Consider the following 18211-nt stretch of genomic DNA (forward strand, 5'->3'; position numbering starts at 1 on the left):
TCTGATGTTAATGTGTCTGCATTCAAGCATTTCAGTGGGCTTAAACAGATCACCCTTTACAGCAGATTTAGTTCACAAACAACTGACAGCTTTGACCTAAATATGATTTTCAGTTACAATAATTAATCCTAAAATTCGACATTAGTAACTTACTTTTAACAGCATCAGACGCGCGCACGGTCACAAGATCTCCCAGTTCTTACTTGTGAATTCAGTTCACTGGAGACTCGCACTAAACGGTTCATTTGAATCAGTGCGTTGTCGACTCGAGAACAGCTGCAATAGGATCATTCCAATTCTTGAATGAATCGTTTGGTGCGATTTGCGAACCGATTTAAAAGGTTCATTGAAAAGAATCAGTTCGTTCTTGAATCAGACACCACTTCTGCGTCTCGGAACACGTAATATATATTAAGGAGTAACGATCATTTTTAGGAAATGTAGTGAAGTAAAAAGTACGATCTTATGCTTTGGAATGTAGTAAAGTAAAAGTTACTCAAAATAAAACTACTCCAGTAAAGTACAGATACTTGAAAAATGTACTTAAGTACAGTATGCGTCTCGGAACACGTAATATATATTAAGGAGTAACGATCATTTTTAGGAAATGTAGTGAAGTAAAAAGTACGATCTTATGCTTTGGAATGTAGTAAAGTAAAAGTTACTCAAAATAAAACTACTCCAGTAAAGTACAGATACTTAAAAAATGTACTTAAGTACAGTAACGAAGTAAAACTACTTCGTTACTGTCCACCACTGAAATCGATTGTATGGAGGCATGCATCTGCCAAGAAATAAAAAATAAAAAAGTTAATTGCGGATTTTTATCTCACAATTTAGACATTTTTCTCACAATTCTGAGAAAAAAAGTCAGAAAAGCAAGATATATTCTCATTCCTTGCAATTCTGAGTTTACATTTTTTACGTTATTATGGGAATAAATTGATTATGTGGAGGCATGTTTCTGCCAAGAAATTAAAAAGTTAATTGCGGATTTTTATCTCACAATTTAGACATTTTTCTCACAATTCTGATTCTGATTCCTTGCAATTCTGAGTTTACATCTTTTACAACTTTTTACCGTCACGGAATAAAAAATAAAAAAGGTAATTGCAACTTTATATCTCACAATTCAGACTTTTTTTCTCAGAAGTGCGAGATATAAACCTGCAATTCTGAGAAAAAAGTGATAATGATGACGAGATGTTAACTCGTGTTTGCGAGATATTAACTTGCAAATCAGAGAACAGAAGTCTGAATTGTGAAAAATAAACTCACAATTACAAGTGAAAATTTGCAGTTACCTTTTTTATTCCACAGCAGAAAGGTAAAAAAACCCCGAAAAAACAGAATTGTGAAATGCAAACTTTTTGCAAGGAAAAAAATTCAGGAATGCAAATTTATATCTTGCAATTCTGAGAAAGAATTGCAAGGAAAAAAAGTCTGAATTGTGATCTAAAAAGTCGAGGTTACATTTTGTATTCCTTGGCAGAAATGGGCTGCTATATGATTGTCTGTGTAATGCGTATGACATTTTATTGTCTGTTTTGTAGATTTGGAGGCGCGCGAGCAACAGGCAGATAATGTGAAAGTAGAAGAGGTTAAAATCACCCGCACGTTAGAAGAGGAGGTAAGAGCTTCATTTGATCTGTGTGAAGTCGAATATAACTCCATTAAGTGCTTGTGATTTGTGTGTTGCAGCCTAACGGATGGCTATTTAGTAGTAGGAAAGTGCTTGTAAGTCCCTCCAAATGTACAGTGAGTTATTTGGGATGCATTTTCTTCTGCTAGATGACTAGTAATCAAGTACAGCTGATATCTACTTTTTTTTAATGCATTTGGCGGATGGTTTTATCTAGAGAGAATTACATTGCAATTAAAAGAACAGTTCACCCAAAAATGAAGATATGCAGAAAATTTGCTCACCCTCAGGCCATCCGAGATGTAGGTGAGTTTGTTTCTTCATCAGATTTGGAGAAATGTAGCATTGCATCAGTGTCTCAGCAATGGATGCTCTGCAGTGAATGGGTGCCGTCAGAATGAGAGTCCAAACAGCTGATAAAAACATCACAATAATCCACAAGTAATCCACAGCACTCCAGTCCATCAGTTAACATCTGGAGAAGACAAAAGCTGGAACAAATCCAGCATTAAGATGTTTTTAACTAAAATACGAGTCCATAATCCATAATAACGCTTCCTCCAGTGAAAAAGTCCTACTTTTGTCTCTCACTTCAAAATCCAGCCACATATTTGTTTAGAGCTGTTTAAACGCTGCTTGATCTGTGCAGATTTCTCTCCTGATTCAGACCAGAACACCTTTTCACTGGAGGAAGCGTTATTATGGATTATGGACTCGTATTTTAGTTAAAAACATCTTAATGCTGGATTAGTTTTAGCTTTTGTCTTCTCCAGATGGTAACTGATGGACTGGAGTGCTGTGTTTTAATTTTTGGATGAGCTATTCCTTTAAAATGCATACATTTCTATCTATGTACAGTCACGTTCTCACTCTTCTATCCTGAATCTGCCTGTAAGCGTCAGTGCTGCAGTAATGCCTCGTTTGATTAGTGAGCAGCCAATAGGTGTCAGTGTTTGTCATGTGGAGTGACGGATTACTGCGGGTCAGGCCGGCTGAATTGCACCGAGTATTGTTTTGCTTATGCATATAATAATTCTGGGAATGCGTGTGGTTGCGTGTTTCTGTGTTGTAGATCATCCGTCTGCGGGAGGAGGGATCACGAGAACTACAGGAGCAACAGCGACTCATACGAGAGCAGATCCAGAGAGAGAGAGACATAAACACAGGCACAGGTGCCTGAACACACTCTCACACACATTTACATTGATGCATTTGGCTGATGCATTTATCCAAAGCACTTGCACATTGTGTTGAAAGCATATAGTTTTTCTTTTTATTATCTCGTTAAGTATGCTTCATGCATGCTGCTGCTAGCAACTCCAGGGTCATTGGTTTGATTCCTAGGAAATGCATGATTATGTGCCTTATGGCTTAAATGCATTGGAAGAGACTTTAGATAAAAGCATCTGGCAAGTGCATTAAAATATAAAAATGTAACATTTTATATTTATATATTTTTATTTCACATTTACCTGTCTAAATGAGGACATACCATCCTAATTTCTTGTAATTTTGCTATTAAACAAAATAAATAAAATAAATAATTTTGCTGTTACATAAACACAAACAGATCTTTAAAGAGAGAGTTCATCTAAAAATAAACATGCTTTCATCGTTTGCTCTCCCTCGTGTTGTTCCAAACTATCTGCACAATTAATCAACTGCAGTATGGTTTAGTGCAGTGGTTTATCATTTGAAAATGAAGAAATTAGTCATAAATAGTAGTATTATAATTTTACAGTTGTTCTTTAGATTAAAATTATATTATTATAAATTATATTATTATCATATTATTTACAGTGAAATATTACAATGACAGTATTTCTTATGTTGTTTAATATTTAATTTAATTACAATAATTTTGTTTTAATTATTTATTTAATTTCGTTTATTTTGTAATAATAAAATGTGACTATATCAATATGACTATAAATTAATAATAATAATTATATAATAATAATTATTATTTAATATTATTTATGACTATGTATTATTAATTAATAATAAAAATAATGGTTATTATTATTATTATTGCTGCTACTACTATTATTATTATATTATTATAATTTTTTTTTATTATATAGTCATATTGATATGTAATCACAACATTTTTCAGCCCTACAAACAAACAGAGCAAACCTAAAGCTTTTTTATCGCATTTTAAATCACACTCACAATTTTTATCTGAACCCCCCACCCCCACCCAAATAGTGCAACCCTATTTCATACCAGTTTCTTTCTTCTATTGAACTCAAAAGAAGATATTTTGAAGAGTTTTGGTACTCGAACAACATTGGACCCCATTGACTTCCACTGTGTGAACAAAAAACACTGAGACATTTTTCCAAACATCTTTTGAAACATGTTTTGCCGGGAAAAGGAAGTCACACAGGTTTGGAATGACATGAGAGTGAGTAAATGATGACAGAATTATTATTTTTGTGTGAACTGTCCCTTTAAGACCTAAATTACAAACCTGGAGTTACACAATCTTTTTTTTTATTTATCATTTCCTCATTAGTCCAAGAATCATGTTTATGTGCCTTTAATCCTTTAATTTGCCCAGTAGTTTGTTTTATTGTGTTGATTTCTGGAACGCACACTGCTCACAGCATCAGAAACAGCTGCTGCGTTTGCTTTATAACCAACGCAGGGAGTATAAATAGATAATATTGTCCTTGTTACTGTAAATACAGATTTCATGACACGCAACACACAGCTGCTCATTATTGCGTCTCGCAATCTCTCTGCGAGATAATTTCAGTCTAATCTGAAGGGTTTGAGCGGCACGTTTCAGCACAGATTTATGAATCTGTCACAGTGTTAAATGATACAAATCATTAGAAATGAATAAATAGAACATAACAAAAATTATGATTCATCAAACTGTGCTGGTGTTTGGTTTGTTTATTAGAGAGCTGATCAATATTGTGACAGTTTTAGTGCAGCAGCTGAAAAAGATAAAATGAGACTTTTTTGGGGGGTGAATCAAAAAAAATTTATATTTACATTTAATCATTTAGCAGATGCTTTTATCCAAAGCAACTTACAAATGAGGATAATAAAAGCCATATGTCTGTCTGTCTGTCTGTCTGTCTGTCTGTCTGTCTGTCTGTCTGTCTGTCTGTCTGTCTGTCTGTCTGTCTGTCTGTCTGTCTGTCTGTCTGTCTGTCTGTCTGTCTGTCTGTCTGTCTGTCTGTCTGTCTGTCTGTCTGTCTGTCTGTCTGTCTGTCTGTCTGTCTGTCTGTCTGTCTGTCTGTCTGTCTGTCTGTCTGTCTGTCTGTCTGTCTGTCTGTCTGTCTGTCTGTCTGTCTGGCTATCCGTCTGTCTGTCTGTCTGTCTGTCTGGCTATCCGTCTGTCTGTCTGTCTGTCTGTCTGGCTATCCGTCTGTCTGTCTGTCTGTCTGTCTGGCTATCCGTCTGTCTGTCTGTCTGTCTGTCTGTCCATCTGTCTGTCTGTCTGTCTGTCTATCCGTTTGTCTTTCTATCTATCTATCTATCTAAACTTAACAGTTCATTTCATAATAATTTATTTATATTTAATAAATAGGTAAATTCAGCCCCTTAATTTATTAATTTATATTTTATATTAATTTATACACACACACACACACATATAATATATATATACTAGTCAACATTTGAAGTGGATCAAAACCTTTCATCAAAGTTGTCCTAAAACCAAAACAATGCGTTCTTGTCTTAGGACAACTTTGATGAACTTTTTTTTTTACAAATCCCTAAATTCCCTAAATATAATATTATAATAACAGTGTTTTTATTTATTATTAATTTTTTTATTGATTTATTACATATTGTAATAATTTATTTTTTGTATATAATTTATTTTTAATAAATTATTCACAACACAAATATATAGTTGCTTTCTTGAGTCGCACGCAAGCAGGTTGCTTCAGAAAAACTCAAATGAGATCCATGTTTATGTGTGTTTAATATCTCTGTAATATTAGTGCATGGAGATGAAAGCGTCTGTTCTGCACCTGACGCATGAACATCTCACGTAAATAAGTGCTGATGGGCAAATCTGCACAGAATAAGACGCTGCGCAGCAGAAAACACTCGACTGAGGGACAGTAAAAGAGAGCTCTCGAGGGCTCTGCTGTGAATGATACCTGAGCTGATATCAAACTCATATTTCCTCTCTGTTTTCTCTCTACGTCCTCATTTGTCTCTCACAGACTCTTCAGCAGTGCATCAGGGTAACAGCGACGTGACTCCTAAATTAAAGGTACGTGCATAGAAGTGAATGGCAAAAAAAAAAAGATGAATAAAAAAATATATGCATAGAAGTGAATACAATTATATTTATGTGCATAGTAGTGAATAGTAGAATAAAAAAAATAAATGAATAATAAAATATACATATGTATAAAAGTGAATAGCTAAATTGAAGAAAGAAAAAAAACCCCCACACAAACACATATGTGACCCTGGAGCACAAAACCAGTCATAAAGGTCAATTTCTCGAAATTAAGATGTATACATCATCTGAAAGCTGAATAAATAATCTTTCCATTGATGTATGGTTTGTTAGGATAGGACAATATTTGGTCGAGATACAACTATTTGAAAATCTGGAATCTGAGGGTGCAAAAAAATCTAAATATTGAGAAAATCATCTTTAAAGTTGTTCAAATAAAGTTCTTAGCAATGCATATTACTAATCAAAAATTAAGTTTTGATATATTTACAGTAGGAAATGGGTCACATATATACAGTATATCTAAAATATGTTTTTTAGAGTCCATATGCTTATATTTCATGTTTCATGTTCAAGTGTTTTATTTTGATCATTTTTTGATAATTTAAGATATTATAAAATATGAAACTACTGTATATATATTTCATATTTCATTTATTATTTACATTAATATACATATATTAAAAAATATGTTAAGAAATATAAATTACATCTCTTTCTCTAGATATCTGTAATTATAAACAAAATGGTATATATCAGTGTTATTTTAGTTTTATTCAGATACTATTATAGTTTTTATTAATATTTTGAATACGTTTTTATTTTTCTATTTCTATTTTAATTGTAGTTTCTTTTATTAATTTTGTTGTGTTTGTCATTTTTAGCAGTTTTTTTTAAAACAGTATTATATGTCTATATCGTTTTTATTCATTTTTATTTCAATATAAAAATATTATATTTTAATGGTTTTAATTTTAGCTTTATATATTATTGTCTGTGAACATACTGCAATCAGCATTAAAAAAAAAATGTAAATAATAATTTATATATTTTTTTCAGCATTACAGTGATTTTTTTTTTACGAGTCATACGTTTTATTTTCTTCAATGGGCAAACAATATATTCAATTTACAGATAATTCAATATTTTGTAAACCCTTCCTCCTAGCTCACCCAAACAACGTGTCAGGTACAATTATTTGTAGATTGCTATCATAGATCTAACAAACACAAATAAATGAAATAAACTTAAATGATAACAGAATAAATCATTAACATTCTTACAATGTCTCACCACAAGGACTTTACTCAGCATCTTCAAGAAATGCCAAATATTTCCCCCATCTTCTCTCGTAAACATCTATTTTTTAGAGTAATCTGTACGACATTTTTTCATATGCTGCCACCTTCCCCAATTCTTGAGAAGATGGCGAACCTGCATTACAGTGATTTTTATGTTACAGTATGAGAACTGAAGAAGAAAATGTCATAATTTTCATGAAAATGATCACAGGAGACCAGAGGGTCTTATTTATGTCATCTTTAAGAAGCGCGTTCCATTGATGCTGATTTTCTCTGTTTGATTCCCGTCCTCAGCTGAAGTGGAAGTGTAAAAAAGACAACGCCAGCAACGCCGGCTATTCGCACGAATGCCTTCAAAGCCTCTTCCAAAAGGTGAGTCTGGAATGGTTTGATTGTTCTCCAGCTGATGGCTGTTGATGAGTTGAATCTGATCAGCGTGTGAGAACGTGACCTCGTGTGTGAATGAGCAGTTCGCTGTGGTTAACGAGGTCTGCATGACATCAGCCGTTAAACGCTTTTATTCCCCTCGTGTGTGAGCTCCATTAAGTTTTGTAGCAGCGCAGAACGCTGAAGGCAACGCAGCGCACATGCCACCGTTACGGACACGTTTAGTGCCGTCTGGGGACTCGCTGGAAATGTGCTCTTCACATGCAACTAATGACGTCTGATTCAATTAGCCTCTTTCACACTTCCGTGTTTCTGGCTTCCGGATTGGTGCTTGCAGGGTAAAAGTTTTCCGGTGACAACAGCGGCCGTAATGAACAAGAATGAATTCGAGAAGTCTTTCTTTACAAATCAGAGATTATGAAAATGCTTGAACTGCTGGTACTTTACTCTACAAAGCTTGGGTCATCAAATACAAGTTTGTTTAATTCTAAATGGTGGCAGTTATAATTGAGTTCGTTTTGCCGTTCTGTCCGTTTGGTGCTGGCTGTGCATTATGACTCTCCACATGAATTGTTTTCGCTATAATTATTATTATTATTTAGTGCTGTGAAACGATTAATCTAAATAATTTTTTTAGCTTGTTTATTTTCATATAAAAATACGGCATGCAGTTGCATCGAACAATGGTATAAACATCATTTAATGTAAATTGTGATAATCAAAATTAATAATCGCAATTACAATTTCAAGGGAATATTCGACAATTATGATTTTTGTCATAATCGTGCAGCCCTAATTATTATCATTATTATTAAAGTAATATTGTATTTTCTACTTGCTCTCCTTTTGCATTATTAACGTGATGGCTTAAATGTACATTGTATAATGCGCCCTGAGAAATACATATTAAACAAGAGATGACTCGGATTCATGAATTTATTCCTATTCAGATTACGTTAATTGCTTAAAGGGTTAGTTCACCCAAAAATGAAAATTAACCCATAAATTACTCACCCTCAAGTCATCCTAGGTGTATAAGACTTTCTTATTTTAGACGAATCCAGTCGGAGTTATATTAAAAATTGTCTTTGATCTTTCAAGCTGTTTAATGCCACTCAGTGGGCGTTGCATGCATCATTCCAAAAGGAGTTAAATAAAAAGCGCCCATCCATATAAAAAGGGGAGAGATCAAAACAAAACAACTGTCACTTATTAAACGACGATTTGTAAAGAAGAATGTCGGAGGATTTTGATATAAGCCAAGAGGAGACTGGTTTTCCTTTGCTAAAGTAAGGAAACTTTGCTTCCTTTGCTCCTGTTAACAAACGTTGGTTTTCACGAGACTCACCGGCGCATGCACAGCACTGACACCATACGTCATCAGCCCGGAGCTGCTTCCGTGTAGGACTGTTGGCGCAAGCTACATTAAAGTGATTATTACGTTTTGAATATGGATATTTTTCTTACAAAAACGCATCGATTCGCTAGAGGAGGCCTTTGTTCACCCCCCGGAGCCGTGTGAGACACTTTTTTTATGGATGGGTGCTTTTTATTTAACTTCTTTTGGACTGATGCATGCAACACCCGCTGAGTGCCATGAAACAGCTTGAAAGATCAAAGACAATTTTTAATATAACTCCGACTGGATTCGTCTGAAAGAAGAAAGTCATATACACCTAGGATGACTTGAGGGTGAGTAATTTATGGGCTAATTTTCATTTTTGGGTGAATTAACCCTTTAAACTGGACTCAGAATGGTTTAATGTATTCTTGGAAAAATGTGCATGTGGACATAAATGTTGTCATTTTTAAGTAATTTATTATGATGTGGTAATTTGAGGGAAATGTACACTCAAATGTACCGTAGATCAAAGACTATATAAAAAGGGATTTGCCAGAGCGCATTGAGCATATTATCTCATGATCCAGTGGTCTGAGTGGCCATATGACAATGACAATATAGCACAATTAATTACAACTTCCGTCGACCAGTGTGCTTTCCAGTAAGTCATCAAAAACAGAAAAACACAACAAACAAGCAGAAAAGTTATAAAATCATACAAATATCCCATCAGCCATATGCTTTAGAAAATAAAAATGTCTTTAGCCTGGACTTAAAAGTATTAAGAGAAGAAGCTTGTCTAATGGATAATGGCAAGGCGTTCCAAAGCCTGGGGGCAGCAATACAGAAAGCACGATCTCCCCTGCACTTAAAGGGATAGTTCATCCAAAAATGAAAATGTGATGTTTATCTGCTTACCCCCACGGCATCCAAGATGTAGGTGACTTTGTTTCTTCAGTAGAACACAAATGATGATTTTTAAGTCCAACCGTTGCAGTCTATCAGTCGTATAATGCATGGCAATGGTAACAAAATCTATGAGTGTAAAAAAAACATGCACAGACAAATCCAAATTAAACCCTGCGTCAAATTTTCATTTTTGGATGAACTATCCCTTTAAGCCTCGACTTAGGAGTAAACAATATATCCTGGTTGGAAGACCTAAGGGATCTAGTGGATTGATACTCAGTCAATAACTCACAGAGATAAGTAGGGGCCAAACCATTTAGAGATTTATAAACGAGGAGCAACATTTTAAAATCCACTCTAAAACGAACAGGCAACCAATGTAGTGAGCGTAAAATAGGAGTAATATGCTCCCTCTTTTTAACCCCACTCAAGAGTCGAGCCGCAGCATTTTGAACAAGCTGCAAACGGGATAAAGCTGTCTGGCTAATCCCAAAATAAAGTGCGTTCCAATAGTCCAGCTTAGATGAAATAAAAACATGAATTACTTTTTCAAAATCTTTAAAAGAAAGAAAAGGCTTTGCTTTAGAAAACAAACGCAGCTGAAAAAAGCAAGCTTTGACAACTGAATTTATTTGACGGTCAAACTTTAAGCCCTCATCAAAAATGAAGCCCAGGTTTTTTACCCATGATTTCAAACACAGAGACATCCCACCTAAATCCAGTTTCGGGGAATTTGAAAATTCAGATGGACTAAAAACTATAATTTCCGTTTTCTTTTCATTGAAGATTAAAAAAATGTATTGAAAGCCAAGCCTTCACATCCACCAAACATGCCATAAGAGACTCAAGACACAGAATTGCATTTGACAGGCAAATAAACCTGTGTGTCATCCTCATAACAGTGAAATGGCAAACCATGTTTTCTAAAAATCGAGCCAAGAGGGAGCATATAGAGAGAAAAGAGCAAAGGAACCAAAATAGAACCCTGGGGAACCCCACAGGGCAAAAAAGCATTACTCGAGTAATGTTCACCCATCTTGACTGAAAAATTCCTATTTGCAAAATACGATTTAAACCAATCTAGAGCGACACCTCTTAAACCAACGCAATGTTCTAAACGATCAATGAGAACAGCATATAAGTTACAAACAAGTAAAATGTGATTTATTTGTTGATTTATATAACAACAACTTGGAAAATAGAAAACAGAAAAGGTAAGAAGCATTATTTGAGAAAAGGGCATACTAATATAATAGGCGCAGACCTGTAACGGAACTAACTTTACCCTGCGCTGACATAATTTCCGGTTTTTGTGAAAAAGGCTAATTGTCTCGAGCATCAGCGTAAACAGAAGACTTGTGAAATGACCTTGCACGAGTGGGGATGGTGTAAGACTGTGTTTTGGGCCGCCAGCGTGGGTCGAGGCCTTGGGAACCTCTGGAAACGTCTGGATGGATGAAATAGGCTTCCTTTGGGACGCGCTGCTTTGTCACTGTTGGCAGGTTTTCCCCATTTCTGAATGTTAAATGCATTCTGCTTTTCCCAGGCAGCCGTAAAACTGATTTTCAGAGACTGCAGATTCTCGGAAACATCTTCCCGATGCTCACGGTTTCTTAAAAATGCTGGAACGTGGAGGGAATCTGAGGAAAGCTGTGAAGAACAGGTCCAAAAGAAAGAAATAACAAATTATGTTTTGTGTAAAAAAAAAAAAAAAAGAAGAAAATAATTTTTATATAAAGTAAGATACATTTTTAGACTTTTTTTCGTCATGAAAATGTGTCAATAAATCCTTTTTTATTGCATGAGATAAACTGCCTTGAAAATTTGACGATGTAATAAATACAAAAAAAAAGAAAAATAATAATAATTTTCAAAAAAAAAATTCTGGTCCTATTTGAACAAAAATCGAAATAATTAAATAAAAAAATCATGTTTTCTGTAAAATAAAGTTTACTTTAAGCAAATTTTTTGGATTTATTGCATGAGCTAAACGGTCATGAAGATGTGACCGTAATTAAACCTAATAATAGACTTTATTTTGCAGAAAACAGTAATTTCTTATTTTGATATTGAGGTTAAATATTTTGTGGTCATATTTAATTACAAAATCAAGAGACAGAAATAAAAAATTATGTTTTATGTAAAATAACATCTATTTTAAGACATTTGTTTTGGTATTTATTGCATGAGTTTACTGTCATGAAAATGTGACAATACAATACATTTTTACAAAACGGTTGTAAAAAGGAGGTTTTTTTTAAACTTTTTTTTGTGGTTTAATATCTGTGGTTAAATTTTGTGGTCATATTTTTAAAAGACAGAAATAAAAATTTTTTTTTTTTGCTAGATGAAGTCTAAGTAATTTTGAAAGGATTTATTGCATGAGCTTAACTGTCATGAAAATATGACAATACAATAACTCCTAAAAAAATCCTAAAATATAATTTATTTTACACAAAACTTAAGTTTTTCTTTTCTTTTCTTTTCTTTTCTTTTCTTGCAGATTTGTTTACATTTTGTGCTCATATTTAACCACTAAATAAAAAAAAATGAAATAAAAACAAATATGTTTTCTGTAAAATTAAGTCTATTTTAAGATCTAAAAAAATATTAATATCTTATTACTTTTTAAATTTTTCCGTTAAATTTTGTGGTCATATTTACCCAAAAAAATTATAAAAAATTTCCATAAAAAATGTAATCTATTGTAAGACCTTTTCTTAGAATTTATTGTGTTTTCATGACACTTAAGCACATTTCCTTGTGATTCTCATGACTATAATATGACAAACTAAATATTATTTTATACTGTAAATGGACAGTATGGAATGTAAGTGGACACTATTTGACAGGTAGACAGGTATTTGTTGTACTGCCTTTAATTTATGCTGATTTAAATAAAACTGTACTTTATTATTGTAAAGTAAGACATCCAGACATTTCACCTTTGGGAGGAAAATGTGCATTATTGTCATAACAATACAAAAAAATCCTTGGTCTTTATATTTTCTTTTAAATTTTGAGGTGAAATGGCGGTGTTTTCATAGCATTCACTCCCAGAATGCCGCTGTAATAATGTTTGAATCAGTGTTTAGTCTGGATGTCCTCCTTTCCGAGGGTCAAAGGTCAAATACCGACTCCAAATTCACTCCCAGAATTCCTGATTGTTTTTCGTCGAGCTGGAGGAGTGGATGAATTTCTCATGCTCTGAACAGAAATAGAGGCCGTCCTGCTGATTTATGACAGACGTTTAGAAGCATATAAGACTTGGCAAGAAATTATTTACTCTAAAAATAGTCAAATTAAATCTGATCCTTCAGGGTCACCGTCCTTCTCACGGTTTTATGTTCCGCTTCCCTCGTTTCTGGCCACACAAAATCCAAAGCAGAGTTTTTTGCCCATTTTTGCAGCGCTCATCGTTGAGTTTTAATGATGTTTGCATTGCAGTATGGAGACGTCTTGAACATTCTGATATCCAGTAAGAAGAAAGGCAGTGCCGTGGTTGAGTTTGCATCAGCTAAAGCAGCTGTGAGTATTTAACATCTCCAGATACACAACAAAACAAAACACTGTTTTTCTGTTTTATTATGCATCATTTTCCAAATAATTCAGTCTCATGTTGAGAAGAATCTCATCAAAACATATTGGAGGGTCATATAACAGCCCCAAAGACGAATAATCCATATAATATTATTTAAAGACAATTATTTTCTGGACAAATTTTCATTATTGTAATGAGCCTTTCACTTTTTTATCTAATATTTTTAATGGTGATTTAGAAAAAAAATCTCTTCATAAATATAAAGAATATATATATATATTCTTTATATATATGAAGAGATTATTTGCAAAAACAGATTACTTAGATTTGTACAATTTTCAAAAATCATGTTTTTTGTTATGTTATAATGTTTTTATTGTGTTTTTTTTTGTGTTAGTTAGCTGTATTTTTTTTATTTATGTTTAACCTAATCAAAATAACCCAACTGCAGTTTGATTGAGAATAATTGGAATGCACAATGAAAAAACATGATTTTTGAGAATTGTTATAAACGGAGTTTACTGTTTTTGCAAATGAACTCGTCATATATACAGTATATATATATATATTACTTAAAGAGTAGGCCGGATTATCGAACTGAAAATGTGAAGGGGGCCGCCCTGATCTCTTTCTGGGGGGACCTATCAAATTTGAAATTAAATTGAAATCTAAAATATATAAAAGGTTAACATTAGTTAGTAAAAAAATAATTAATCACATTTTTCTATAATTAATCATGACTAATCGCATATTTATATTGTCATAATTGCACGTTGAACCTCTAAATTAATGTAGAAACAACATAAAGATAGTATTTTAAATATGTTTTTAATGGCGTCTTTTTACTAAGTAGCCTATTATTAATGAAGTATTGATACCAATACTGCTACTGGTGTCTCTATTAAATGCATTTTCCCTCAATTTTCCCTATTCATTATAGCCATTCAACATTACAGTATAATTAAAAGCCATTATTTTAAACATTTAATGCATAAACTATACAGATTAATCTTTATTCAAGCTAGTTAATCAGCGACTGAGTGATTTCTCTGTTTCTTTTGTTCTTTGATTTACATCACTGACAGACTTCAGCAGGTTTTAATTTAAAAGCAGCGCTGTCTCTTTAAAACCTGATGCACATGACGCGGATCTGACACATACCCGATTTTCTCCAAACTCTTTACGGTCATTTAAAACTTTATAACTCATTTAAGACTACGTTTACGAGGTTACTCGGCAAAACCGCGTATTTTGATATAATTGTGTGTTTTCGTCTGTTGAAGCGCTACTGGTGCACATTCTCGGGTTATGAAGAATAAAGAAGGGAAAAGTTAATCTTCCGAAATGAAGCAGCAATATCTTCCCAGGTAAAAGTTATTAGAACAGTGTCTAGGGAGGTAAGCTGGCCATCACTCTGCTCTGACCTTATCAGTCCGTTTGTATCCTATTATTTGATTCGCTCTTGTCGCTTATGACAGAACAGCTAATCACCTTTGATTTACATCACTGACAGACTTCAGCAGGTTTTAATTTAAAAGCAGCGCTGTCTCTTTAAAACCTGATGCACATGACACGGATCTGACACATATCCAATTTTCTCCAAACTCTTTACGGTCATTTAAAACTTTATAACTCATTCAAGACTACGTTTACGAGGTAACTTGCCAAAACCACGTATTTTGACATAATTGTGTGTGTTTTATGAAATGTTATTATAAAATCTGACATTTTATTCACTCAAGTAAATATGTTTTTTATTTATTTGAAGTTTTTTTATTATTTTGATTTGATACATGATTTATTTATTTTTTATTTACAGTTTTTGTAATGACACATCACATGCAGTGTCAGAAAAAAATTAATTAATTAAAATAGAAAATATAAATAATCAACTAATACATAAAAGTAATGCCTGTTTTATTCAATTTTTATACATTAATTTTTTGTATATACAATATAAATTTTATTTTCACTTTTATGCCAAAAATCATTAGGATATTAAGTAAAGATCATGTTCCATGAAGATATTTTGTAAATGTCCTACCGTAAATATATCAAAACTTAATGTTTGATTAGTAATATGCATTGCTAAGAACTTTATTTGAACAACTTTAAAGATGATTTTCTCAATATTTTGATTTTTTTGCACCCTCAGATTCCAGATTTTCAAATAGTTGTATCTCGGCCAAATATTGTCCGATCCTAACAAACCATACATCAATGGAAAGCGTATTTATTCAGCTTTCAGATGATGTATAAATCTCAATTTCAAAAAATTGACCCTTATGACTGGTTTTGTGGTCCAGGGTCACATTTGAGTTTTTAATGAGATTTCATGACATTTCAATCTTCTCTGTGCTCTGAATCAGGACCTGGCGTTTAAAAACGAGACCGGTCTGAGTGGAAACCCTCTGAAAATCACATGGCTGGAAGGACAACCGGCCCAAGCGTCACACATCGACTCCTTCACCGCACAACAGGTACAGCAAACCATAAAACAGCACAAAATCACAGGAAAATAATCTGTTTTATATATGCATTGTGACAGTCATTAAGCACACTTCACCCAAAATCTCATTATTGTAATGTGTTTAAATCGTTTACTTTTTGGTCTCATTTTTCTCAATAATGATCTTCACCACATTAAAAAATTTGATAATTTTTCTTTATGCAAAATTACATTTCTTTTGATTTTGGGCTTAAATATATGGACGCAAACAAATCTAAACAAATCTTTAAAAGTCAGAATAGTCAAACATAAACTTGTAATCATGAGAGAAAAGTCAAAATTCTGAATACAAAAAGTCACATTTACATTTATTTTATTCCATGGCAGAAACAAACTTGACTTTATTTCTCACAATTCAGAAAATTCAAGCGTGTTTCAAAATGATTGTAATTTTAAACCCACGTAAAATATATGTATTTACACTTTTTATTTATTTACAAGTTTTTTTATTAGCAGTGTTTTATGATACTTAGAGGGTGGAAAACAACAACAACAAAATAAATAAATAAAATGAAAAACAGGACAAAACGGAGATAATGAAGAAAATTAAAACAGAAAATTTGAATGATTTTAATGAAAATATTAATTAAAAAACAGAATTAAATGATCAACAAATACATGAAAATAAAGCATATTTTTATGTATTTTTAATATGTATGTTTGTGTATGTTATACATTTTGTTTATATTTTAAATGTCTAGATTAGTGTGAATTATATTTATTGCGTATTGTTTTTGTGAGTGTATTGTGAGAGTCTGATGCACAGGAGAAAATGTTTTATATGTTAATACCGCACAAATCTGACATTTCTTCTCAGAATTGTGAGAAAAAAGTCCAAATTGTGAGACAAAAAATCACAATTACTTTTTGTAGTATTTTATTTAGTAACAGAGATAATCATCCATAGAAATGTGACATGAAAATTCTTTACAGGTTCCATAAGATTCACCCTATTAAATACATTTAATAAGCAAAATATCTATGTATTTAATAATATAGTTTTGAACCCACTCCAAATATTTTTTTATTCATGATTTATTTATAATTTTGTATGACACATATGTGTCCCTGCAGCACAAAAGCAGTCTTAAGTCGCTGGGGTATATTTGTAGCAATAGCCAACAATACATTGTATGGGTCAAAATTATCCATTTTTCTTTTATGCCAAAAATCATTAGGATATTAAGTAAAGATCATGTTCCATGAAGATATTTTGTAAATTTCCTACTGTGAATATATCAAAACTTAATTTTTGATTAGTAATATGCATTGCTAAGAACTTCATTTGGACAACTTTAAAGATGATTTTCTCAATATTTAGATTTTTTTGCACCCTCAGATTCCAGATTTTCAAATAGTTGTATCTCGACCAAATATTGTCCGATCCTAACAAACCACACATCAATGGAAAGCTTATTTATTCAGCTTCAGATGATGTATAAATCTCAATTTCAAAAAATTGACCCTTATGACTGGTTTTGTGCTCCAGGGTCACATACGGGACGGGAAAACAACAGCAACAACAAAATAAATATCACTGAATGACTGAAATGCATGAAAATCAGCTGAAGCAGCAAACGCCGTTTAATTAAAAAGTAACGAGCATGTAAACGCGGTCACTGCTTCTGTGCGTGAGCGTTTGTCTGTGTGTAAGTTTAACAGAAGTGTAAGGTTACCGCAGCGTTCCAGATGATTCCTATGGATTTGGCATTCAATCTAAATAACATATTTCATAGCTCTGTCAGAGGGACGTGTGTAAACACACAGCTCCTGAACTATGACTTCGCTGGGTTTGTTTGACTTGGAGCTCACGGCTCTCGACCCCCAGCACAAGTCTTATTATGGCCCAACACGGCAGGATGGGGAGGAGGTGTGTGTGTAATGCGTGACTGGCACGAGATCCTGCACGAAAACACCCCTCCTGACTTCACTGCCTCCCTCTGTCCTGCTCAGTGTTGCCAAATGCACGGTTTTCCCGCGGAATTGGGCTGCTTTAATGCTGAGTTCACACTGCACGATTTTACCCCCGATTTTCACTCGACAGGTTTTGTGAAATCGCCGACAAATGCCCGAAATCGGAGGCAAATCGTTGCTCGTTCATGCGAGTGACAGTCACGCAGTGTGAATGATCAAAGACGCGATCTGAGAGAATTAAAATGCTACTGTGTGAAATGAGTTCTGACTGAAGAATACATCAACAATAACCAACAGCCAATAAGAGAGCATGATACAGGGCAGCGGGAAGTTCGGGGAGGACCTTTTTTTTTGCAGTTTTTACAATAAGCATTATTATTAAGCAATTAGCCATATACAAATATCAGTACATTTTTGCATTAGAATGTACAGAACGGCCGCATG

The 18211-nt window shown here is 33.4% G+C and overlaps 1 protein-coding gene across 1 annotated transcript in view; it reads left to right on the plus strand.

The window, feature by feature from the left end:
* dnajc17 (DnaJ (Hsp40) homolog, subfamily C, member 17) overlaps positions 1–18211 on the plus strand; it is a 60729-nt gene that overhangs the window by 12086 nt on the left and 30432 nt on the right. The window contains exons 5-10 of the mRNA XM_016506366.1: positions 1554–1630; positions 2715–2814; positions 5842–5891; positions 7460–7537; positions 13251–13331; positions 15714–15824. Coding sequence (XP_016361852.1) covers positions 1554–1630; positions 2715–2814; positions 5842–5891; positions 7460–7537; positions 13251–13331; positions 15714–15824 — 497 coding nt within the window. The remainder of the gene's footprint in view (positions 1–1553; positions 1631–2714; positions 2815–5841; positions 5892–7459; positions 7538–13250; positions 13332–15713; positions 15825–18211) is intronic.

This window comes from Sinocyclocheilus anshuiensis, unplaced genomic scaffold (genome assembly GCF_001515605.1).
Source record: "Sinocyclocheilus anshuiensis isolate Anshui unplaced genomic scaffold, SAMN03320099.WGS_v1.1 scaffold1415, whole genome shotgun sequence".
In the NCBI taxonomy this organism is placed as follows: Eukaryota; Metazoa; Chordata; class Actinopteri; order Cypriniformes; family Cyprinidae; genus Sinocyclocheilus; species Sinocyclocheilus anshuiensis.